This window comes from Melanostigma gelatinosum (assembly GCF_949748355.1).
Source record: "Melanostigma gelatinosum genome assembly, chromosome: 6".
NCBI lineage: Eukaryota > Metazoa > Chordata > Actinopteri > Perciformes > Zoarcidae > Melanostigma > Melanostigma gelatinosum.
The window spans coordinates 16,884,559-16,910,198 of record NC_136639.1 but is presented as its reverse complement, the minus strand read 5'-3'; the positions used below and the strand labels follow the sequence as shown (position 1 = coordinate 16,910,198).

General features: G+C 42.9%; 1 protein-coding gene across 1 annotated transcript in view; it reads left to right on the top strand.

Moving 5' to 3' along the window:
- The window catches only part of grid2 (glutamate receptor, ionotropic, delta 2), a gene marked incomplete at both ends in the record, with an annotated part of 423,012 nt that extends 397,563 nt beyond the window's left edge, over positions 1-25,449 (top strand). Inside the window, 2 exons of the mRNA XM_079271038.1 lie at positions 14,162-14,402; positions 24,997-25,449. Coding sequence (XP_079127164.1) covers positions 14,162-14,402; positions 24,997-25,449 — 694 coding nt within the window. The remainder of the gene's footprint in view (positions 1-14,161; positions 14,403-24,996) is intronic.
- Positions 25,450-25,640: the final 191 nt, after the last annotated feature.

The window sequence follows — 25,640 nt, the reverse complement described above, 5'->3', positions numbered from 1 at the left end:
GTAGTATCTATTTTTTAGTGGATTGCTGTATGGATCTCGTCCACTAAGGGATTTCAAAAGCATGTAACACACATATTGCAGGGTGGACGGGGCAAAAGCCTGCCAAAAAACACGAGACTAATGGGAGGTATTATATAACAGCCAACATCTGCTTAGCCTGCCCAACCCTTCTCAGATGCCAGTACAGGCACATGTGTCACACACCACATGAGGATACTGTAGCTTCTGTATCAATCAGTACATTCTGTCAGGCATGTATTTTGACGATTTACAACTGATGTCTTGGCATGAAATGGCAGAGGAAAAAATATTGACGACAGCCTCAGGCTTTTCTGTCTTTGTTTTAGAAGAACATATTCCATATCAAGGTCTGTGTAAGGCTTTCGATTCCGTCGTTCACAACATTAAGATGCTTTCCCTGGGTTTGGATTCTTCTGAAAGCGGTTCATCTTTACTTTCTGGCAGACTTCAGAATGTTGATGCCATTTTTGTCCAAATCAAGCCCAATGAAGTTGTTAAAAATTTGGCAAGGATCAATATTGGGTCCCCGTGTATTTACTCTCTACATTCATGATATACATGACATGCTTTAAACTCCAATACAACAACACAGATGCATTTTACAAGAACTTCCATGCCCTCAACGGTGATCTAGTTGATATAGTACAGCGTTGTAAACACATAGCAATTGGTTTGATATCAGCATGTGGATCTCATTGCTCAGAAACTAGAAATTCTAATTACATTCTTATACTGAGGGAGAACTTTCTCTCTCTCTCTCTCTCTCTTTAATTAATGTGTGGGTGTGTGCATGATGATTGTTCCTGTTTCAATAATTTGCCTTTATGTCTTCACCTTTATGTCAATGAAATTTCCTCTGTAAATATATCTTGATAGGAAAATTAACACACAAGAAAATTAAATATTATAAAGAGAACGCAAAATGTGAGATGATAAAAATAGACCAGTAATAAATACAGATCCCACACATCTGTGAATATGTGGTGTCATTTGAGAGTAAATCTGCAACTTCAGAGACGTACTTATATGTGTGAGTACCAGTGAGTGTGTGCATTCTGCACACTTGAGCAGTGTTTACTCTCTGCAGGTCCCTGGAGGTAATAAGAGACATGAAAAACGATTTATTTGCTTTGACACTTCAGAGAGAAAGAGAGAAGGGAATAGTAGAAATAGTCTGTAGAAATAGACAGACTGCTACAGCCTCATCGCTTTCAACCGCTTTGTTAGTTTGGAAGAATCCATTGCCAGAGTGCAAGTGCATCCTTACTTCATGTCTTTGTTTCTGTGTGTGTGTGTGTGTGTGTGTGTGTGTGTGTGTGTGTGTGTGTGTGTGTGTGTGTGTGTGTGTGTGTGTGTGTGTGTGTGTGTGTGTGTGTGTGTGTGTGTGTGTGTTTGGATCTGGGTGTATTTGTCGGCACTGTAGAACAAATAATGTGCAACTTCGTATGCTTGTTTGTGTGTGTGTGCGTGTGAGTGTGTGTGTGAGAGAGAGAGAGCGTGTGAGTGTGTGTGTGTGTGTGTGTGTGTGTGTGTGTGTGTGTGTGTGTGTGTGTGAGAGAGAGAGAGCGTGTCAGTGTGTGTGTGTGTGTGTGTGTGAGAGAGAGAGAGAGAGAAAGAGAGTGTGTGTGTGTGTGTGTGTGCGCGCGTGCGCGTGTGTGTGTGTGTGTGAGATAGAGAGAGAGTGTGTGTGTGTGTGTGTGCGCGTGCGCGTGTGTGTGTGTGTGTGAGATAGAGAGAGAGTGTGTGTGTGTGTGTGTGTGTGTGTGTGTGTGTGTGTGTGTGTGTGTGTAGGTGTGTGTGTGTGTGTGTGTGTGTGTGTGTGTGTGTAGGTGTGTGTGTGTGTGTGTGTGTGTGTGTGTGTGTGTGTGGGTGTGTGCGTGTGTGTGTGTGTGTGTGTGTGTGTAGGTGTGTGTGTGTGTGTGTGTGTGTGTGTGTGTGTGTGTGGGTGTGTGCGTGTGTGTGTGTGTGTGTGTGTGGGTGTGTGTGGGTGTGTGCGTGTGTGTGTGTGTGTGTGTGGGAGCTGCTCTGGGATTGATGGAGACAGCCTGCAGATTTACCAGAGTCAGAAAACAGTGGCGTAAAGGGCTACTCCGCTAATTTAAACTCACAGCCACTGACAAGTTGTTTTGAAGTGCCGCTGAAGGGGCAAGCTTGTAGGAAAAAAAATAAGCCCGCTCTCCCAGGCATATATTATTTCTGTCTGTGAGGGTGTGCAGGCATTGATGTGAGCAGTTAAAATAGAAGATTTAATCCACAGCAGATGGACATCTTGAGGGTGCGGCAGTCTAAGAAGATGAGCTGCGGGCCAGACATTTTATTGCACATATTGAACACGATTGCTTTTTACATTTGGATTGCAAGATAGATGAGGTGCCTCTTTGTGTGTGATCATGGTCAGGACTGCAGAATTTCAATCTTGACACCATCTTCTGTGTAGTGATTCAACAAAAGTAGATGATTAATGTCAGTAGGAATGAACAGCTCAGAGAAAATGAAGTATATGCTAATTAGTATGATATCAAGGTCATGCTATCAGAGTGTTGTTTTCATTTATTAACTTGTTTTTTTCAATTTAGGAATACATGGGGTGAGCAAAGAGTGCCTCATCGACAATATGAGTTTGTTACATAACTTTCAACAACAAAGATTGATTCATATTGTTCATCAGGCAAGTGTTCATCAGTGACCTGAGTGCTGGTATTTGAGGGCTTTTAAAATAAAGCAATGGTGTGACTCGTAAATATCCTGACCTGGGTTGTATGAAAGTAACCGCAGCTAACAGCAACGCCCCGTCGACTCTGATCGCCTCACCAAATGAGATGCGATTTTGGACATCTGTGAGAGACTGGAACTTTCTGATGCCTCAAGTTTATTCCTTATCTTGGAAGGAAACACATGTTCTTCCACATAAAGAGGAAAGAAACATTTAGTTCCAAAATGCTGGATGAAAGAGGTCTTGATGTAGTTCATTATTGCATCGTTGAGCATGGGTTTCATGTGAGTAATGTGACAGTGTAAGAAGGGGTTATTTGCTCCTGAACCCAGCTAATGTGTCTTCCTTACTGCCACTAAAGATATAGCAAGGGCAATGGCTATGCATATGTGTGTAAGCGATAACCATTATCTCTGTTTCCCGCATTCTGTCCTAATATCTTTGGTGCAGGCTTAAATACAGTAATTCATCCGTTCTTTATTATTCCTTCTGTAGCTTTATTATTCCTTATGTAGCTTTAGCTCTTTCGTGCTTTTTATTTCATATCCTATTCAGATGATGAATTGACGTCCAGCGATGTGTCTCTAATATGAAAGTAGTCCTCTAGTAATATTAAAGGGCTATGGGTCCCAGTGAATACAAAGTAAACTGTGTACTACTCATAAAAACTGTTTGTTTGTGATGCTTTTCAGTATTCGAGCAAGCTTTTATCTCAGCAGCACTCATGACAATAAAATTGTCAGCAATAGTTTAAAAAAAACTGTTGATGAACTGACTTGTGAAAGTCTGGGTATTGCAAACCTTGAAGTGAAATTTTATGAATCGTGAAGTGAGGTTTTTCTTCTGAAATGTATATGATGGAGATAAACCAAATGGCACAATTGAAGGACACATATAAATGGCTTTTAAAAGCTGCCTCTGCCCCCCATGTAAATCTTATATTTTAGTCCCAGCAGAAGGGTTGTAAACAGAGACAGCAGAGGAGGGGTACAACACCTGCTCCAATACTGTTCGCTCCGTCACAGTTGTCTCAGGCATTTTTGAAGAGACACTTTGATACTTTACCAGTCAAAAGCTGCCAATACAGTTAATGTAATGTTCTTACAAAAAAGCCTCTCTGATTGCCCTTATAATTAGCCAATTCAGGGTCTCTTTTTACTGAATCTTAAAGATTCTTAATTCATCCCATTTGCCCAGTGATAACGGAGCATCACTCACTGAGGAGAACCAGTTTGTGTAACTTTAGCTGGCTTACATTTCGTAGTTTATTGTACTATGTTAGAAGAATAACTAAAATACCGGAAGTGGGACAGTTTATTGGGAAAAGTTTCATTTTGTTTAAAATCCTCTGTGAGAAACGTGAGTTTTAGCTTCACTGGCTGTTCTGCTCTTGGGGGCCCGATGGAGTAAGGACCATATTGACTTGAGTTTTGTCATTATTTCAGGGTTGTTTTGTTGTATCTTCTTCACTCTCTTTTTGTCTGTCTCTCTCTGTCTTATTGATAGATTTCTTGTATTGACCATTTCTATTTCATATTATAAATACAAATCCAGATTTCCATGATGATGCCATGGGAATGAAAAAAAGACCACAATAACAGCAGAGTCGAAAAAAAGACACTTGCAGACCACACCAGCAACAATTCCTTTGCTTTTCCACAACCAAAGAACCTCAAAATAGTTTAAAATCACTTCTTCTATTTCAGATTGAAAACAACTGACATTCATTCAGGTTGAAAGGTCTCTGCCTTATTTGTGAAGCTCTTTGTAGGACCATAATAACGCGAGCTACATGAATAATCAAAATAAGTCTTGATCAAAGTTCCAGCTAAAGAAGCCAAAAGCTGAAAAGCAAGATATATTATTCACCGTCTCTCTGTCTCTGTCCATCACGCACACACACACACACACACACACACACACACACACACACACACTCATTCACACAGTGAGTTCAAGTTTAGCTGAGTGCTCTGAAGCCCACAATTTCCAATCCATGGAAATCACTATCCGTGGGGGAAAATAATGCATTTTTGTCCAAGAGTGGTGAGCAAAGAAAGAAGGATTGTGTGTGTGTGTGTGTGTGTGTGTGTGTGTGCATGTGTGTGTCTGAGTGTTAATACAACAATGACATTGTTCCGCATTTCATGTCAAGTGTCAATCTAATCCCTCACTCTCCGTCGAAGCTCTCTCGCTCAAAAGCTGTCACTCTTCTGCCGATCCATCACAGTGAAGCTCAGCCCACACACTTAGCACATTCATTAAATCTTTATTAATCACAATTAATAGTGGGGATGTGGCTCTCTCTCCGTTTCTCTCTCCCTCACTCTCTCGATGCGTTGATGATGGCTAATGACTGTTTGACTTCTGCGCGTTGTTTATCATAGTTCATCGTGATAATCTGTTCCACACACTGCGGCTTAATGGCGCTTAATTGAAAACTTAGTTGACAAAGTGTATGACATTGAACCCTGAGTGCGCCAATTACAATAATTAATCTTGGCAAACTTTACTTGAGGGACCAAAGATGCATGGGTATGTGACCTCTGGTACTCCATTGCTTGAGCTTCAATATAGCGACACACTGTTAATTGAAAGGGCCGCATGGTGGCTCGTTGATTAGCGCTGATGCCTCACGGTGGCACGGTCTTGTGTTGCCGTCATTAACCCGATTTTCTTTCCATGTGGAGTTTCCATGTTACGGCCGTGTTTGTTTCCCGTGGTGTCCTGGGCTCCGTGGTCCATGTCTTTAAATGCCACATGTGGACTCGCTGGTCCACATGTGGCATTTATGTTTTTGTTGGTGCGTACAATAAACCCTTAGGCCCAGACGAGAGCATTGCATTACAGAGCACAGGTTTTATACCTACGGTATTCATCATCATGGTGATGAGCCCGTCACAGCTCTCGGCACCCTCAGTCAGTGTTGCTGATGTTGTTCTGAGGAAATCGATCGATTTGAAGTAATGTGGATGTCTGAGACAGTTCAACAATATGTTCTCTGATCTGTCAAATCCTTGCTGTTCTCTTTTAATCTGCACAAAGCCCTAAAGATTTTGCAAAAATCTAACCAGGTTGTTGATCCGAAATAGAAGCCAGTGTGTTATCTCTGCCACTGATATGAGGCGGTGAAAAAAACCCAGTCTACCACGAGGAAGGTCACTGGAGAGACCTCTGTGGTTAACTCTTTATATTTGGCACCAAAATAAACTCGCTCAAAAGCAAAAACTCAAATATGCACCGCCAGTGCCGGAATTGTATTTGCTCTGACTGAAACGACTCCAGCATTGAATAAACACTCTTTCCAGGGTATTGATGTGTGACCGTTGGTCAGTGTGCTTCAGCCTCAACTTCTCTCACCATTTATTTTGTATTTCTTTATTTATAAAACACAGGGAGAGAATAATCAGGAGCAGGTGCTGTTCGCTGACTGGGTCGATGCTGCTGACTCTCTCTGCTCCTTGCTAACACTCAGTCACGTTCCTGCTCGCACAAGTGCTAAAGTGATTTGGACAAATGCGCTCAGTGGCTCACTTTGTAGCTGATCGTGTGCCTCTTTGGGAGATATTTTATGACGGGTTTGCCTTGTTGCTTGAGGCAGGTCACATAGCTAAAAGAAAAAGCAACATGATGTCATGATAATAATCTCATGCTTTATTGATTTACCCCTCGTCTCTACAGGCAGGTCAAAAGTATTTTACATTGTGGTGACTCAGCATTGCAGGATACTTCAGTGGGTTGTTGGCTGACATGGGTGCTCGAGCTCACCTCTGTAGTTGAAGGCTGACCTCTCTAATCACTCTGTCACTCTCGCCCACCCAGAGTAATTGATATACCTGCAGCCACACTAGCTTCCACCTTGAAAAGCCTGCTGCACGTCCGCCTCACTGTTCTTGTTTCTGTGCACGTATTTTCACAAATACATCCCGTATTTTCAAAGACGTGCTTGAACCCTGACAGACAGACGTTGAACTATTCTCGCCCTGCAGCTACAGTGAAACCACTTAACTACTTTTTTGACTTCATAATGTGAACATTATTTTCCTTCATGTTTTCCAGTGAGGCTAACACCAGTGAGGCAGCCGGCGCTCTTCTCATTAAAAGGAGCTGACTGCCAACTTCCATCAGAACAAACTCATTTTAGCACAACACCTCTTTTCTCCTCTTCGCCTCCCCCAGCTCTCTTCTCCTTTCCCGTCTCCCCTACTTTCTCACCTGCGCTCACCTTTCCTCCATTGTATAAATTAGTTGTCAACCATCCATCCAGATTATTTCTGCTCCCCTCACATTTTCTCACTCAATTTTCCATCTTTCCTTTGTCGCTAACTCACTCACATCCTCTTCTCCCTCTGTCTCCACCTCTCACCTAACTGCTACTTTTGCTGCAGAGGTGACAGGAGAAGAATATTCGTATGAAAGAGCCTGTTGTATTTAAGTTGCTGCAGACAAAATCCACTGATCCTCAGACAATAGTATTCTCCGTGGTGACGCTCTACATCTCACAGAAACAGTTAAAATGTCTGTCCTGCCAGTTCTGAAATTGATTGAACTGTTTCACACTGTGCTTGATCATCTAACCCACACCACTCTGCGTTTTCACTGGCCACAGCAGCAGTAAAATCCTGCTACAGGGGAAAGAGCAGCATGGGCCCTAACCTGTATTTATAGGGGGCCGTATGGATGGGCCTGGGGAAGACTGCAGAATCAACACAATATATGGAGTTATAGTGCATTTAAAGGGGAAATAAGTGAGATTTCTACTGTACCACAGCAGAAAATAGCCATAATATATCTTGAGGGGGTTGATAGCCGAGTTGATCAATACCAGTGACTCAACGATCAGTTTGCCAGGTGCTGAGATAACAGCCTTTCAAAACTCACTTTGTAGCCCGTACGTTGGCCTCACCATCCATTTGAGTTAGAAATACACTCCCCATAGCCCAGCAGTGGTGCAGCAACACAGTGTGAAATCTCTTAACAGTCCGTCTTCACTCCAGTAGGGGTATCATTTATAACATTAGAGCATGCTCATTAAAACTGTTACAAATAGATGTTGCTGTCAAATGCAGTCAGGTGAACTCCTCATGGCCCACTTTTTAGGGAACACAGGGAACACCTGTCCCCTGTTTAACTTTTTACATATTTTAAACATGAAGCATTTTTGTTTGGAAGAAAAGACATACAAACATTGTTTTTATTACCTTATTATCACCACAAAAGGCTTTTTCTATTCTAAACACTTTCACTTTGACACCAGCGAAGTTTTTTTTTTACATGTGAAAAGTGTGGATTTGTTGTGAGTTTGTGCACCTGCTCCCACGTTTGCACTCCAATGTCTGTGAGGAACCACCTAAACCATCATAACCACCGCCTCTCATTAAACTTAACCTAAAAAGACAAGTTTTAATCCATTAGCAGCCCTTTGAAAAAGTGAAATTTCCTAATTTTGCAAAAATAATACTGAAAGTGGTCTTACTTGTACACAAGCACAATTGCATGTTTCTCCAAAGGGGAGCGAGAGATGTATTTGTCCATGTCTATGTCTTGGCTTTCCAGTATAACATTTTCGAGCTTAAATATGAGTCAACACTGTAAATGTGTACCTACGTTTTTCCTGTGATACTCGGTGAGTCACTTTCTCTGCCTCCGTGTGTGTGATCTCAGTATAATTTACCATCATGTGTTTTGTCACCTGAACAAATTTGCAGCAAATCTTTCACATTTCCCTTTGTTTTCGCCCTTTCTTCCGTTCTTCAAGTCTTCTGTCCCTCGCTCCTTTATCCCGAAATCACTCTGGTGTTCTTTCCTCAGCTTGAGTCAACGAATAATGCGGATCATCCCACCATCAAGGCTGCTGCCAAAGAGTTGCCATGGCAACATCTAGTCCACGCAGTAACGGCCAATGTGGAGTGAGCGGGGAGGCAGAGACAGAGCGCACTCATGCAAACAAACACACACACACACACACACACACAAGCACAGGCTTCATAACAGTTACCCCCCCCCCCCCCCCCCCATCCCACCACACGAGCAACCGTTGCTCATTTGCTTTAACAGCCAGTGGGAGTGTTAAAGTCATTATGGATCTCCGCAGTCAAAGTCAACGATCTTAAAGTAAGGTGATAACTCATTACAAATACACAGTGTTAATGCAGCAGCACGCCAGCTGTTTCATAGACCCCCCCCCCCAGGAAGATGCACGCATACACACACCATACACCATACACACTTACTAGACATAGTTACAACAACAAACACACATACAGTCATGATGCACATGCATACACATGCACACACAGGACAGCTGGTTCACACAAAAAAGGCTGTAAAAGCCCAATAGACACACAGATTACACTTCTGTAATTACCATTCACCTGTCAAACGCACTTCACTCCTCTCACGCATTGAAACCCTCACATATACTGAGACAATGATGCATTCAATTAGATGTTCACGTGCAGTTGCAACCCCCTGTATTTTATAGTGGAGGACATGACACTAATACATGTGATTTATAGTTGGTGCTATTTTTAGTGATTAAATGGATCTCTTTCCTGATACCTCAGGTGACGGTGTGCTGACTGATGACGCTCTTGAGCAAAAATACCCGAAAAAAACGTCTAAGTGTACACTCCCTCGGTTCTGTATTCTACAAATTTAGAGCACACTGTTGTGAGGATTTAAATTACTTGTCAGATTTTCCTCTCCTGTGCTTCACTCCATCAAACTAGACGTAGATCATTCATGAGGACATAAAGACCGTGACACACACTTTAATTAGCTACTCCTAGCTCTCATTATGTCAGTTTGTTGTTGTTACAAACAAACCGTGTGTTGCAGAATTGTAGTGTATTTTGAATGTGTGACTCAGCTTTCTAACACTTCTATCTGTGTTGCTGTGTGTTTGCCAGCAAATTTGTGGTTTTTCGAGGGAGGATGTGTTCCTTTTGGTGAGACATCGACAGACAAATTAGAGATCTAGACAGATGGTGTACTGCAGAAAACTTTTGACTCAACCCATGTTTTTGTCAGGCAGCTCACAGTAGCCTTTCATCCTGCCTGTCAGCCAAGAGATGGAGACAAATAGAGAGCAGTTGTAACCCCTTTATGTTTAAAATGATCATCACCATGCTCGCTTTTTCTTACAAAGTTGAAGTATTCCTTGGGTAGTAGCTGTCACGAGTGAACAAAGATCTCCTCTAGGCTTGTTGACTGCTGATTTTACATGTGTAGAGTCATTCTGGACACCCCCACGTAATCTGTAAGTGACCAAGTGCTCGACGGATGCATTTAAGCATTAGAACTGGAATTACTCCGGCAAGCTCATATTCCATTCATGAGTTATTATGTCTGGATTGCCGTCAAATATAAAAGGGCCTTGCATGTCTTCCACTTCACTTTTGTCTTGCAACATCTGTCCAAACTCGGGCACCCTCTAGTACTTTGGTGTGAGCAAAAACATGGAGGCAGGCATCACAGAATATCATATCGTCATTTTTATCCTCTTTCCTGCAAGTATTTTACTATTGCAAGAGTTAAATCTGTGTGTTGTTTGTGGGCAGGATATGCGGGCAAAGGCAGCTGAAGCTCAATGAGATAAATGTAAGGTGAATATGAGGATTACGAGTGTGTGTTCTTGTGGGTACAGGTCAGCGTTAGGGTTTGATTCAAGGGCCTAGCAGGGAAGCAGATTTTGCATAACTTTGATCGGCCAATTAGGGCAGGATGACAGATGATGAGCTCCACAGGCAGACAGGGTCGTAATAGAGGGGAGAGAGAAAGCACTCTGTCCTGAATCTCAAATCTGTTCTGCTCTATCCTCCCTCAAAGTTGCATACAGCATAGTCACATCCTAATGATTCCTCTGATGAAAGCCTCCTTTTTGTTTTTATGTTTTGATCTGTTTGATCTTTGATCGAGAGCAGGCCTTTTAGTTATTCTTTGTTGTTGTGTTTGGCATCCTTTTGATTGTCTTGAGAAGAGCAGGAGTCTTGATATTAACATTTGAAAATCAAAGCATATCTTTTGAAGGTGCTCGATGCGTAATTCAGAGCATATCTATGATTGAAGGATCACCCTCACACGGTTTTCAACATGGAGACTGCTGAGCCAGCGACCAGCAGCTAGCGGGGCTAACAGCATGAACAGTGCAAGAACCATTGCTGACAGAGCCAACTGTTAACGTGTGTGGGGGGGGGGGGGGGGCACAATGCTCCCACGACGATGGTGTGGGTCAGATTAGGACGGCGTTATCAGCGTTAACCGCCATATGAGCACAGTGTAAACCAGCTGCCATTAGCTTGCGACTGGAACACAACAGAGAGACTAACATGTGCAAAATGATCTTTAAAAGAAAATTCTATTCAACAACTACAGTTAGGTGGCATTGACATTTCTCTCTGCTAGGAAATACACTGTTAATAACCTATCCACTGTTTATTTGTTTCCCTTAAAGGTCAACAGCAAACTCATTTTGTAGAAATATGTCACAAACTTTTTTAATGTCTAGAAGAGAAGTGAGCAAGTGTAAAAGCCACCGCTTATTCCCACTCCTAAAGTGCCTAAAAGAAAACCTGTGTGACATGACATTCATGACACGTAAGAGCAGTATACTCATGAGCAGAGATAACAGACGGCAACTCCAAACATAAAGCATGTCTCTTTCTTTCAACAGAAATGAAAAGACATCGAGTAAGACAAGAAATCTTTAGAAGTTGGCGGAAATCCAAGCAAGAAATGATGAAATATTTTTGACAAAACATTGCCAGGCTTTTTTTGAAAGGTGGGATCGCTCTTATTCCATCTCATTAGCCTGTTTGCAATCGGTCTTTCTCCGAAGCCGTCTGTCAGAGTACACAGGCTTGTTTGTGTTTGTGAAGTATCTTTTGTCAAAGTGACAGATATTAAGGTCAGCACTGTATGAAAGGCACAACACTTCTCCGGGAAAAAGCTTGTTTTAACTTTCATGAACAGTGATTTTTCTGTGATACTGTCATCAGCTCAGAACAATCTTGTACGGCGGCTGTTTCAATTTTGATTAAACACAGGAGCTGTTCAAAAGACCTAACCACGGCCATTTCAATTTGCATATCAACAGTGCACCCTGCATGCAACAGTACATTCAGTTGTATGTGCATGTTAAAGTATTATTTCGGAAAAAGAGTCGGCGCTAAAGTGGATATGGAAACTAAATTCTGATGTAGCAAACATTTAATGAAAATGACTGATTCGCTGTTTCTCCTGTTGCCGTCTAAAATGCTGTTGCGATATTCCCATCACATGCGAATGCTGTCTTCGTCTCTGGGCACCACAAAACATGACCAATACTAGCTGACATGGAAGAAGAAATCGCCCAATTGAAACTAATTCCTGAATTCTTCTTGTTTTGTTTTCAGTTTGCAACCTCTACTTCTTCTACTCTGGTTACTGGTGGGTTACAGCCAGGCCCAGCTTATACCGCCAATTCTGGCAACATCTACATTGTAGCAGAGTTTATTTGCTCCAAACCAGTCGATGGTTTGGAGTTTAATTCACTTTTTTATATATTTTTTGCGACATTTCAGAGATTTGCTTAAAATTCACTTGGCAATAGAATCGTTTTTTTACGCCACTGCTCCTCAGCAATCTGGCACACAGAGGGTGCAAGGAGTGCTCAAGCATGAAGTTATTTCAGAGTCCTGCATTATACAGTACAATATTACCATCCAAAAGTAACTAAGTAACATGTTCAAAAGAAAAATGGAGCAAGGGCCCCATACTCTGCTGAAGAAGAACAGATGCAGCATTGGTATGCAACTGCACTGACTACCTCTGCATCATGCCAGTGGGTGATAAGCAGGGCGTATACAACTAGGCCAGTGCTGCCACTATACTACTGCTGCTGAACACTATTGCAGACCATTTTGATTTGTTTTGAATCAATGTTGCATATCATCTAACAAAGCCTTTTCTAATCCAAGTTGATCTGAGCCAAACAATCCCACATTCAAGCCGGCAGGTGGTGGACATGATCTCGTATTAGAATGACTGTTGGTGGATTTGCTGTTCGAATTAGTTCTTCACTTCTCTTCTCTTCCTCTACTCTCCTCTCGTCCCTTTTTAATCGGTCCCATCAATTGCATACATAACTGGCATTTTAACCATGCAGTTCCACAGTCCCACCAGCTCAGTAGAGCTCAGGCACTGATAAGACAGTGTCCCTAAATGAGAGTGGCGTTGTTGTGAAGCGACGTGCTGAGCCTGTTTGGCTGATTTACATTGAAGTGAGCCACGTTTTTATGGCTATTGTGGATGAAATTAATTCTGTAAGCTGTCTGCGAGGCTCATTTGCATTTCTTGATTGATTTCAGTTCGTTCTGTGTATTCCGCATGAGGAAAAAAGAAGATGAGAGATGGGCACTGTCATTCACGTCAGCATGTTGTCACTCAAATTAGAGGAGGTGTTTGCCCCCAGGAAGTTGTGCAGATAATTGCAAACATCTGTCTCTATGTACACCATGTATGAATCCTGTTTAAGTTTGCTTTGTCATGCATGCATTTGTGACTTTGTTCATCTCTGAGTGTGTATCTACCCTGTTAGTGTCAAGCAGCGTGGTGGCTTCGTCTATCTATGAGCGATTATTTGCATATGTTTGTTTTCTGTGTTATGTGCGTGCCTGGGAGGGAGGTATACGCACACACACACACACACACACACACACACACACATTCCCACATTGCCTTTTTCCTCTTTGTCTCTCCCTTTTCCCATGGCTGTCCCCCCCCTCCACGCCAGATAGCTTCTTAAATATCCAGCCGAATGCTAACAGAGCCTCTGTAAGCCTGTCTGTGTGCGTGTGTCTGCAGCTCTCCTCCAAACCAAAACAAACGACCCAGTTAAATAATAAGCTGAAGGCTAACAGAGGGACCCCATCAACCTCTGAGCTGTATCCTCTCTGAAGCCATCAATCGTGCGACTAAAGCTAGGCTGCATAATGACATTGTGGCAGTGTACTCGCGCTGTGCTGCAAAACATATTAATGTTAGCCATAATGAGTTTGACAGCCCAATATGGTTGTCAGGGATCAGAGAGGATTTCAGCTGGCAAACACTGCCCTCCAATGGAAGAGGGGAGCTATGGCAACTGCAGTAAAAGCTGCAGTGTGCTCTGGTTTTATGCAGTTGTGCAAATATTTTTCATTCTCCAGGATTGTTCTGAAGCGTTTTTGACTAATCATTAAAATGGCGCTCAGACACCACTCATTAACATGCCTATTAAATATGCTCACACTTCTTAATGTTTCTCATTCATTCAGGTATGCTCGCCTCTGTAAGTATTTTTACAATCATTTGTAAACGTGTAGCTTTTGCGTCAGTGTGTGTATACAGTGTGCTCTGTTACTGTATGTGGCTCTATGGTGACATGCCTGTCTCCTGCCTTCATCCTAGAATCCTGGAGCTCCAGCAGAGCGGTGACATGGACATACTGAAAGTCAAGTGGTGGCCCAAGGACAGCCCCTGCGACCTCTACAGCTCAGTCCAGACGCGGCAGCACGGCAACGCCCTGGACATCCACAGCTTCGCTGGCGTTTTCTGCGTGCTGGCAGCCGGCGTGGTGCTCTCCTGCCTCATTGCTATGGTGGAGAGTTGGTGGTCACGGAAGAAGGGATCCAGGGTCCCCTCCAAGGAGGTAGGGGGATGGATGGGTGGCTGAGTAATGGTACAGAGAGAGGTATAGGGCCTATGATATATCCCATTTATTCTCTTATGTTGTTAGATGGGAAAGAAGCAGTGTAACAGGTATATAAATAGGGAAAAAAGAGTGGACAGATTGGATGATTAATGGGTTCAGTTTCAGGTCTAGCCGAGCCAAGGAGAGAAGAGTGTGGAATCACTAAATAAGAAGTCTAGACTTTGTGACCAAGTAATGCTAAGTCCTCAGTCAGGATGCGTGAGGAAGAGAGAACTGAGCAGAGCCTTCCTTGTGATGGAGTTGTGACAATGACGGCGTTAGGGACCTTTGAAAACCTCCCATGTTCACAATGTCACTTTCCCTTCAACTAAATTTGCACATAAGAAACAGTAGCAGCAACACTACGCTGAAAGCACAGGCTGGAGCTGTATTCTTTGCCAGGCTTTTGCAGATTCTGTCAAAAAGAAGCCCGGAGGTGCTATATTACATCTCCAGTGATTTAACCAGCATTGATCTTTTGCGTAGTCTCGTATATATAAATCCCTGCTTATGTGGGAAGGGAAGGAAAGGTCAAACAGGACTTGAATGTTTTCAGAAGCCCTGAGAACATCGTGTTCATTTTCCCTTCTCACCCACAATCATGGTCTTAATAGACTGTCAGCTTGTAAAGCATCCTGTTATTAAATCTTTATTGTTTGCGTGGTAACGTTTTACCATTAAATTATGAAAATGATTAGCCATGGAGACATTATCTGCCAAGAGCTAATTTAACTTAACTTACAGTATTTGTAAAGGGTCTTATTTTTCACCCACTTCTTAGTGCTCATTAGTCGATGTAAGTACCGCCATTCATACTGATGCCAAATAAGACATCTAACTTAATCTATGATGCAACATTAAATGGCCTGGTCAACATATCCGAGATACACATACTCACATTAAACACCCATACTCTGAGAGTTTAGGTCCTATGAATGAGTTCATGTAGCTGCACGTGTTTACGGTCTCAGCATGTTTACATTGCGACTTTACACCTTGCACAGTCACAGTCCAGATCCCCAATACTAATACTAATAATGTATTCATTATTCTGCTACTGCATACTCTCACCTCTTTTTTAATGTTTTATTTATGTTATTTTGATGTTGTTGATTCATTTAAAATGAGGCAAGTGTGTCGGTGTCAACAGGGTAATCAACATTATTTTTCTGAAAAGTGAATGTTTTGGAGAAAAGATGATAGTGGTTAAAAGCCGAATATAAAAACAGCCCGAGGGCCTGTTTGAGTGCTTCGTCGTGCCTTAACCAAGGCAGATTCAGAAACACTCACTCACAGTATTAAACATGGATGTTTATACCAGTGTTCTCTTCAAAACAGTGGCAACACTCCACCTTGTAAATTAGCAGCAGTGCCCTGTGAAATTTCCAATCAGCCTATATGCAGTTGATCACCTCAGCAGGGATATCGTTTAAGGCAATCAAAGGGCCGCTGGCAACATCTTCCCCTCGTGGAAACGTTGCAGTCTGTTGTCATTTGGTAGCTTTGTTTGCTCCACCGTAGACAAGTACGTAACATCTTCAAAGAAAAACACAAATGGCTGCTCGTTTCGTAACATTTCTATTAATGCATCGTGATTACGCAAGCTCAGGCCATTTTCACCAGAATATTACAGCGTCTTAGCCATTGTTGCAACCTCTCGATTTCAGTAGCTGTTTTATCCACGAAGGGATTTGACAAGGATTCGTACCAGCTTCTAATTGAACTTTGAACGCCAGCCCCACATTGTTACCTCTCCAGCCTACTGCTGTTTACCAAAACACAGAGGGAGAAAGAGTTCAGCTAAATAACTTCAATCAAGACTCTGAAATTGCAGCAAAGTGAAGCAAAATTGGTATGCAAAACATGCCACTGATGAACTGAAAGAAATGTAATTATGAAGTAATATTTTCACTTTTGGTTTCAAGTTAATTGTTTGTGTCTTGGTTACCAATTAGACTGAGGCATGAAGCAGTACAGATTCATTTTAGCGGAAAATGTTTTTGTCGCCAGGTAAATTACTTCAGCTTCAAACAATTGCCTTTTCCCCCTCTGAGGAAGCTATTTGATAAAAGCAGGTTACGGTTAACTTGTGGATAATGACTTCAGAGAATTAACGTAGAACGGTTCTCTAACCTATCATCCAACTTCCGTTCCTTAAAACCAATTTACCGTCAATCAGACGGTTACCAAAAAGGGCTTTGACGAGGTAACAAATACGACATTATACTAATTAGGATCGCTGAAGTGAACATCTTTGTGTGATTCTGTAATCTGTGGTGTCAAGCTGATTTAAAATGCCACCGAGAATAAATTAGAAAAGATGACAAAGAGATGGTAATAAAAATTGTGGCTCTATACCCAGGATGATTTAGTGTCAGATCAAGTTAGTTTTCATGATAAAAGGCCGATAACACCATTCATCTGGAAAGTAATTTAGAGGGAAAGTTTCCATATGAAAACTCTGTGAAGCAGCAGTTCCAAATGATTAAATGAGCAGCTCTTGGTCAAACATTCGCGTATCATCAAACATGATTGCGTCACTACAGTTTCTAGCTTTTGGAGATGATTTCTGCCACTCGTAAGACGTCATTGATGTGACTTGACTGATGTGCCTCATCAGCTGTGATCACTGTAGTGTGCACAAGCTTGTTTGACAAACTGATTGGAAGTTTCACATAGCTTTGTTTACCGCAAACCTCCTGCAATGGCATGCATTTGATCAACAGTGGCAAAAGATTTGTTGTTCATTTGATTTTTTTATTTGCTCAATTTTGGATACCTTCATGTTCATGTCGCTCTACGGCTCCTTGAGCCAAATGTGTAAGTCCGTTGGATTCCATAGACACATGACTGCGACCAGCACACAATTTCCTATCATTTTGACCAAAACAGTGTATAAAGGGTAAAAATTGTGGGACTGGAACTTGTTTGGAAAAATCAGAGAATACTTTTCATGCTCTGCTCCACTCTGACCGTGATGTCATCACTCTAGTGCGGAACATTCCGTGCCATACACACCCATTATAAAATCTGAAACGGACCCAAAATGAGTCAATATGACGAGCCATACTATCATTTTAAGGCTAAGACTTGCACATGGTGTGAGAGGATTTGTACACTTCTGTGACTACAAAAGAAGGAGCTATAAAGCTGCAGGCGGAGTCCTCCCATCTCAGTCAATTTGCCATGTGCAAGCTCCCCATGCATCTGGCATGATGCGCCATTAAAATGGTAACAAACATGCCGTGAGAATCGAGCAACATGCTCAACAGTCAGGTTGACTGCTGTTGGATCTGCTTAAGCGTAATTTAGTTTCTTTTATACTGCTGCCATGATTTATTTATCCACCGTCGAATTGCTTCATGAAATCAAGTTACACATATCAAATATTTACTATGCATGCTTCCGCCCGTCATGTGGTACGTGACTAAAACAGACATTCTATGTCGCTCAGTTGCTCCAGTGTCTAAGCGTTGTGCCTACAGAAGAAACACACTCATCAATTTTGAGGCCCAGTCAGGTGAAACCACATTGCTGCTCTCAACACAACCAGAAATACTTTCAGCACACTGTATGTTTTTAATCACTTTTTAATTATATGCTGCAACATTGCCACCCAGCTGACTGCCAATGTAATTTTGTTTTAGGCAACCAGGCAACAATATATTTTTTTCTTCAGCACACACACAGACAGCCGCACCACGTCTACCCCTTACCTCCAGCCCCCTGCTCAGTTTCAAGCTTTAATCTGTCATTCAGATCAGTAGCCATGTCCGTCCCAAACCAGCAGCCACAAAGACACCAAACCGCTGGTCGGGCACAAAGTCACGTCATGCACAGTGTGATTCAGCTGCAACATACGGAAACACGCTCGCCCCCCTGCCATCTTCATTAGCCACTAAGAGCAGCCATTGGAATCAGCCCCTGACTGAGCGCAGGAGTGGAGGCGCAGCAGTGAAAGAAGGGACAGCAGGGATTTAAACGGTGATAGTCTTTAATTCTCTTTGTAGTTGTTGAGGTTTTGCATATCAAGGCATCATGCAGTAACTGACCTGTGTAAATCACTATTATTATTGTTAATGTAGAAGTCAGGTGAACGGGTGAACTTCATAGGTATGTACACTATAGTACAATTAGTGTTACTATTATTCGTCCACTGCCTCATTAAACGACAATAAAAGATACATACAGTATAGCTTTTAAGGTATTGTACTTTTTATGCTTAGAGGAGAGAGTAAGATATGATTTGAGTGCAAATCAAAACAAAGCATTGAGATAATAGGAGCAAAGCAATAGGATATCTAAATTAAGAGCAAAGTTATAAGCATCATTGGAATAGCCCCTTTCGTGCTTCCATGGTGAAAATGAAGTTGGCTCAGTCAGCCATGATTGTTTTTGATAGTTGACCCTTGACATGTATCCTTCACCCCAGCATTGACCTATTGATTGCCTTTGGTTTAGCTCAAGGTTTTGCTCAGAGTAACCACTGAACCTCAAGGGGGTCAGTGCGCTTCAAACAAAGCGCTGGTGGGATCATCGAACAGCGTCTGAAAGCCCCTGCACCCACTCCTTTGCGACTGGCAACACATTTTGTCTGTACAAATGAGTTCAGCAACATGAATGCCTTTGAGGAGATGCTGTCCCAAAGTGTTGAGTAATCATTGCGTCGCGTCAATCGCTATGACGGCAAGCTTTGCACCCCGCCTTTGAGTGTGGCTGTTTGGGACAAACATACACACGTTTGCCTTTACGTCGTACGAACTGGTTCGTTTAAACCATACACCGGCCTTAAGACTGACAAATTGTCTGCAAAGGCCACTGCACTTAAAAATAGAACATTGATCAAAGTTTTTCAGTTGGCTGAGATGTTATTTCCTACTTCTTCCTCAAATGATCCTGTCATAATATGTATAAAAACTGTGGGAATACCATCCTCGGATCTCAAATCACCATCTGTGCAGAAAGTTTCCAAATGGGCAACCAGCTGCAAAGATGGTTGCTGAGAACAGAAGAGGAGAGATTCAAGCTGGGACCACTGCAGCATGTCCTGACTCAGTGGAGGAAGGAAGACACATTTAAGTCAACTTCAAAGCAGCTAATTAGATGAATTGCATGTGTTGCACTTTATCGACTGGGGAAAACTCTGCCTCTGCATGCAATTTGGCCTTAGTCATGGCCAATGGAGTAAGTCTGGTGTGCTTAATGCCATCCAACTTCCTGAAGTTAAATTATTAATAAAGTGAAGCAAACCATGAAGCTTGTAATTAACTTCATTAGGCGCCTCACTCTCTGTCAGTTCAAATCAGGAACTCTGTCTTGCTGTCACAGTGAATGCTAACACCACTTGAGACCATCACACCGAGCCAACGGCATGCAGCTCCCCGTGCAGCTTCCCTCTTCATGCGAGGAAAATTCATTGGCACCAGGGGTATGAGTTCAGACTTGGCATGAGGACTCTACTTTCAATGCCCTACTCTAATATAGTTTGTTAAACCAGTTTCATGCTTCTAGTGGTCAGCACGGTCATGGGGTGCAACGTGAACAAGGGTCGCACAGGCCGTGTTGCTTTAAAAATTGAGTGCTTTGATGAAATGTTGGCTGAGCAAGTCTGAAAATGTAAAAAGAAGAAGAGAATAGGTTCGTTCTCGGAGCCGCTTTGACCGCGGTCAGTGTGAACAGCCAGACGTTTGCAGGGACCTTGCAAGCTGTCCCCACCACACCACCATGAAACAGGTTTTACTGTGTCCAAAAACACATATTACAGACTTACCTTTTGGAGAATTAAGGCTAATATCAACCACATCGCACTCTCCCATGCATGCCATCATTACCTAACGTTCAGCTCGGATTATTTCAACACAGCGAATGCTCAAGCTTTGAGTCCGATACGTCATATCATGAAGCCCATTATTGTAAGATATACATTTGTTCTGTTTGTTTTAAACGTGCATCATAATTCCTGGTGGTTTCTAGCTCATGTTCTCAGTGACATACACTCGACGCCAGTGTTTGTGTCTCTGTGTATCTTAAACACACTAAAACATACCTAATCCCACACTGTGCATGTCTGTACATGCCTTTACATTCATTGCTGTAATGTTGTGGTAACTGCATTTGACTGTGATCTATCTGTCAGTGTTTGTGCCTGTGCTATGGGTCTGTGTTAAGTGTTGTGGAATGACTGACATTGCTATATCTATGAGGCTGCTTCTCACTGTAAACAGTTCGCTTGTGAGTTTTTTTACTGAGCTTATTCACTCACAAACATAAAAACACTCATTTCCATAGAGTTGACCAATGTGTTTCACCCATAATGCGTCTTACACTGAGAATATGCACACAAAATAAGTGTCCAAGTCATCCCTGCTAACCTGGATCTTTGATAGTTCACACGTTAGTTAAAAGGAATCATGACTACAGAGAACTACAGTTCTTACATGCTGAATATATCCCAACATGCATTTATCCTACAATTTTGGAAATGAGTAATCTACCGCTGTATTGCTACTCTTTTACTGTGCTCTGAAGCATCTGAACTCATCTTGGGTTGGTTCCTGGGTGGGTGATGTCTGGGCATGCTTGTAATGATAGTACTGTATATTTAAGGACAAATGGATCAAGGTGCTCTTAAAACTGCTTTGGAAGCCAGACTCAAATTTTGTCATCTTGATCCTTTTGACTGCCCATTTCATTCATAAAAGGGCAGCTGTATTGCTTTACCCTTTTTGTCCGATATATAAATATATATGTGTTCTACAAGAAGTTAGTATGAAAGAGTTCTGTCATTAGAATCAATCACATCTCCACAAGTTCAACACTGAGAGTAATTATAATGCTGCATATTGACAAAAATAGAAACAATGTTCATTGTCAGAACTCTTCCATAATGGTGACGTCTGTGGTTTTGACCCTGTCTGACATTTCATATAATCCATGTAGATTTAGCATGAGAAGAGCGGGCACTTCCTTGTGTATCACCTTCTTTGGTACACCTAAAACAGCTGACCTCTTCTTCGCTTGTGGTTTGGATGGGAATTGCCGGCCTCCTCGTTCTAACTCTACACAATGATCTGTGGCTCTGTAGCTCAAAGCTCTCATATTTCCCTTTTGTTGTGTTTTTGTAGATAAGTACTCTGTGTTGAGGGGTGTAGCGGGCGAGGGGGAGAGAGAGGGAGAGAGCAATACAAAATGCCATTTAAACATCTCCCCTTTCCAGGTATATAACGACTGTGTGAATGTCTCTCTGAGGACACAAACACGGAACGACCTACTTAACTGTGTGTGCTGACTGACTGCCGTGTCTTTCTTCTCGCTCACCCCCCACCCGTCTGTCTCTCCAATTGACTTCTCTCTCTCCCCCACCTTACGATCCTTCCATCTGCCTGACCTTGTCTGTCTCTCATCCCTTCTCTGTCTCTGCCCGTCTGCTGATTGTCTGCCTGTGTCTATTTGGCTTGTTTTTTTATTTTGGCTGGTTTTAATCTTCCCACTGAACTTGCATGCACACACACACACACACACACACATACCAACACATTGATATGAATTACTTCACATCTCTCTCCCATCAAACTCTCTCTCTCTCTCTCTCTTTTATCTCTCTCCTTCTGTCCCTCTTGCTCACACACACACGCACACACATGCACGTCACACGCTCCCACCAGACGCAGGCAGATCGCCCATCTGCCAGGCAAGCTGCTGAACCTTGCCCTCACAACCCCAACGAGCACCCTCTCGCCTTGGGCGGTCAGACCCAGAACCAGAACCCCAACACCGCTAACACCACTGCCCCCACCGCCAGCCATTACCAGCACTCAGCATGCTGCGACCTCCCCTGTGCCCTGATTGTGCAGCACTCCTATGAACCCACCAACCCCTCCAAGCTCACCCCAAAAATGAGAATGACCACCTTCACCACCTCACCTCCCACTCCAAGGTTATACATACAATAGAGGATATAAATAATATATTGGTTAGTAATGCTTGAAGACAGAAGCTGTTAGAAATGTGATGATTTGTGAATGGTCATTTGTTAAAGAGGAAGGATGGACATTAAGGAGCAGGGTTCAAACTGTGGTTCTCACAGTACAGCAAAGCTCTCTGCTGGATGCAAATGTACCTCTTTCAAAAACGTTTTTTATACTCCTGGCATGTTGCCAGTTGACTATGTGTGCAATGATGCCTTGCTGCCGTTAGAGGGTGCTGTCTCTCTATCGAGAAGCAAATAGAGCATCGTCTTTGACCAGACAGTTGAAGTTGCATGTCCTTTTAAAGGTATGCAAGTAAAGGCCTTCAAAGAAGTATTTATTTTATGTAACATAGAGATTTTTGCAAAACCTCTTCTTACAAAATGAAGCCAAAAATATTTTTGCTGTGTGAACTTCGCTTTGAAGTCCAAAATAAGGCCTTTGCATTACACAGTAAATTACAGATCCATATTTAAATACGTTTCATATGTTATACGTCGGAATAGGTTCTGGTCATTTGGGTGATTCAGTGTCACTTTTATTCTGTAATGTTTCAGTGCGCTTACTGGAGAACGCCTCCCTTCACAGTAACATAAATGCAGTCAGGTCCTACAACCTCTCCATAAAAACCTTCCACTCTTCCTTGCCTCGGCCCCTTTCGATCACTCCTCGTAGTTACCCATTTGTGTCCTCTCACTGACAGCACACTGACCATTTGTGATTCACTCTTCTCTTTCACTCCCCTTCAATTTTTTGGTACCAACTCTAACCTTCGGATATCCCCTCCCTCAAACGTTCAGTGTGTGTATGATAGTGTCACAACAAGCACTAGCGCCCCCTCGTCCTCTCCTTCCTCCCACTGTCCCTTCCTTAGATGGCAACCAGGGGGCACCACTGTTGGTCCCCTCTATCCATGAACTACATACAGTAGGTCCAGAGCCCCCTCGAGACCCGAAGGATACTCAGGTAACTCTGTCTTTACCCCCAGTAACGTGACTCCCCTCCTCACAAAACACGTTTCCCAAACAGTGTTTCCATGAAGTGTAAGATAAGACACCTAAAATGAAATGACACCCCACACTCTCCACCCCCTACCTCTGAGACCCTTACCCTCCATAAAGACCAGAGAAGCACACGCATGCAAATGTTTTAGTAGTTTTGGAAACTCCCTCCAGCACCTAACTCCTTTCAGCTAAGCCTTCTCCTCTCTATATCCTCACATCATTCATTGCTCCCTCACACCACTGTCCCCTATCCAGTAAAAGCATGAAACACCTCTCACTGCGTGTTACCATCCGTTAGACTGTGTGGATAAGTTATTTATCGGTGAATGTAGTGATTATAAGTTTCATTTAACGTCTGCTCTAAGTTAAGTTGATTCTTAAGTTAACGTCTGCGCTTTGTCTTGAAATTGTTACGATTGTTAAGACTATTAAACATTGTTTGATTGAAGTTGGATAATCGACATTCTATGATGCAGTTGTAACAAGCTATATGTGGCCCAGAAAAAAAACTTCACTTGAAAATGAGATGTCAATCTCAATGTGAGTTTTTTGGCATGATGGCCTGAATACGATGGTGACAAAAAGCCGTAAAAATACAAAAACACATTATTGTTGAGCATTTGGACTGCCTTCCGTGATATAAGTTGTATTTGTAGTGTACTGTTATGATATTGACAATAGACCAAGCACTCTGGAATCGCAGAGCACAAAGCATGATGGCGGTGTGTTTTCTGTGTATTCCAGATTATCTGCACTCCCTTAAAGACCTTGTAGAAGTGTGTGTGTGTGTATGTTTCTCTCTTTCAATATCCTGACCCCAGCTCAGAGTGTGCTTCTCTTCCCTCCATCTCTCCCCTCCTCTCTTTTTGCTCTCCCTGCTTCCTGTCACATCCATGTTTTCCTGTGACCACCAAACATGTTTTTATTACTTTTACATTGTGTCACCCCCACTCTTCCCCTCACTATTGCAATGAACCTTAACTTGAACCTCATTTTTAATTGTGCCAAAACTTTTGTTTGGCCACATGCATGCCATCTTGTCTTCATCATTTCATCACCTGCGTTGTCCAACGCCCTTCTCCTGCTTTCACTATTATTCTTACGATCCATTTATACTGGATGGATGGTTGACATCCCTATTGCTGATTCTGAATACAAATACACCCCATCCTTGACCATTTCCCCTTTTTCAAAAATATATCCTCTCTACACGTACTCTGTTCTGTTTCCTTCACTGTTCTCTCTATTTCCTTACTCCTCTATTTGCACTGCCTTCACTCCTATTCCTTTACCTCCTCTCTCCTTTTCTTCCTTTATCCACCATCGCCCACTCTTTCATCCCTCTCATCCTGTCCTTCTCTTCCCTTCTCCATTTCCCTCACCTCCATCGCCAACCCTTCACCACTAACCCCGGGATATTTCTCCTTTCTCACCCCTTCTCATCCTTCCTTTCCAACATCTCCTTTCCCACCGAATATTCTTTCCAAATGGCCTCCCTTCGCATTAACTCCTCTTACCTTCTACCATTTCCCATCACCGCTTTCTCCTCTCCGTCCTACTCCTGCCCCTCCCCACCTGCAGGACGATAAGGAGATCGACCTGGAACACCTACACCACCGGGTTAACAGCTTGTGCACCGAGGATGAAAGCCCCCACAAGCAGTTCTCCACCTCTTCCGTCGATTTAACACCCCTTGATATGGATGCGCTGCCTGCCGCGCGCCAGGCACTTGAGCAGATCAGCGATTTCCGCAACACCCACATAACCACCACCACCTTCATCCCCGAGCAGATCCAGACCCTCAGCCGCAGCATATCTGCCAAAGCCGCTGCTGGATTTTCCGCTGGTTTCGGTAGCGGAGGCGTCCTCCAGGACCACCGGACTGGCGGGGTGGGCCCTTTCAGGCAGAGGGCCCCCAACGGTGGCTTCTTCCGCAGCCCCATCAAAACAATGTCCTCCATCCCCTATCAGCCCACAGGTCCAGGACCCAACTTTGGATATGGCAATGATCCAGACAGGGGCACCTCTATATGAGGGGTTGCTTAGAATATGGTAGGTTCAGGAGGAAGAAAGGGAGGAGGAGGAGCAGAAGAAGGAGGCAAGGTGGCTAGGGTCGGTCATGGGATGGTAGAACAAATACATTGTGGCTAAGCTAAAAGTCAGAGGATAGAGATGTGTACATAGGAATCTTTATGTTTTCAGTTTCTGCTTGGGTGTTTCCAGGG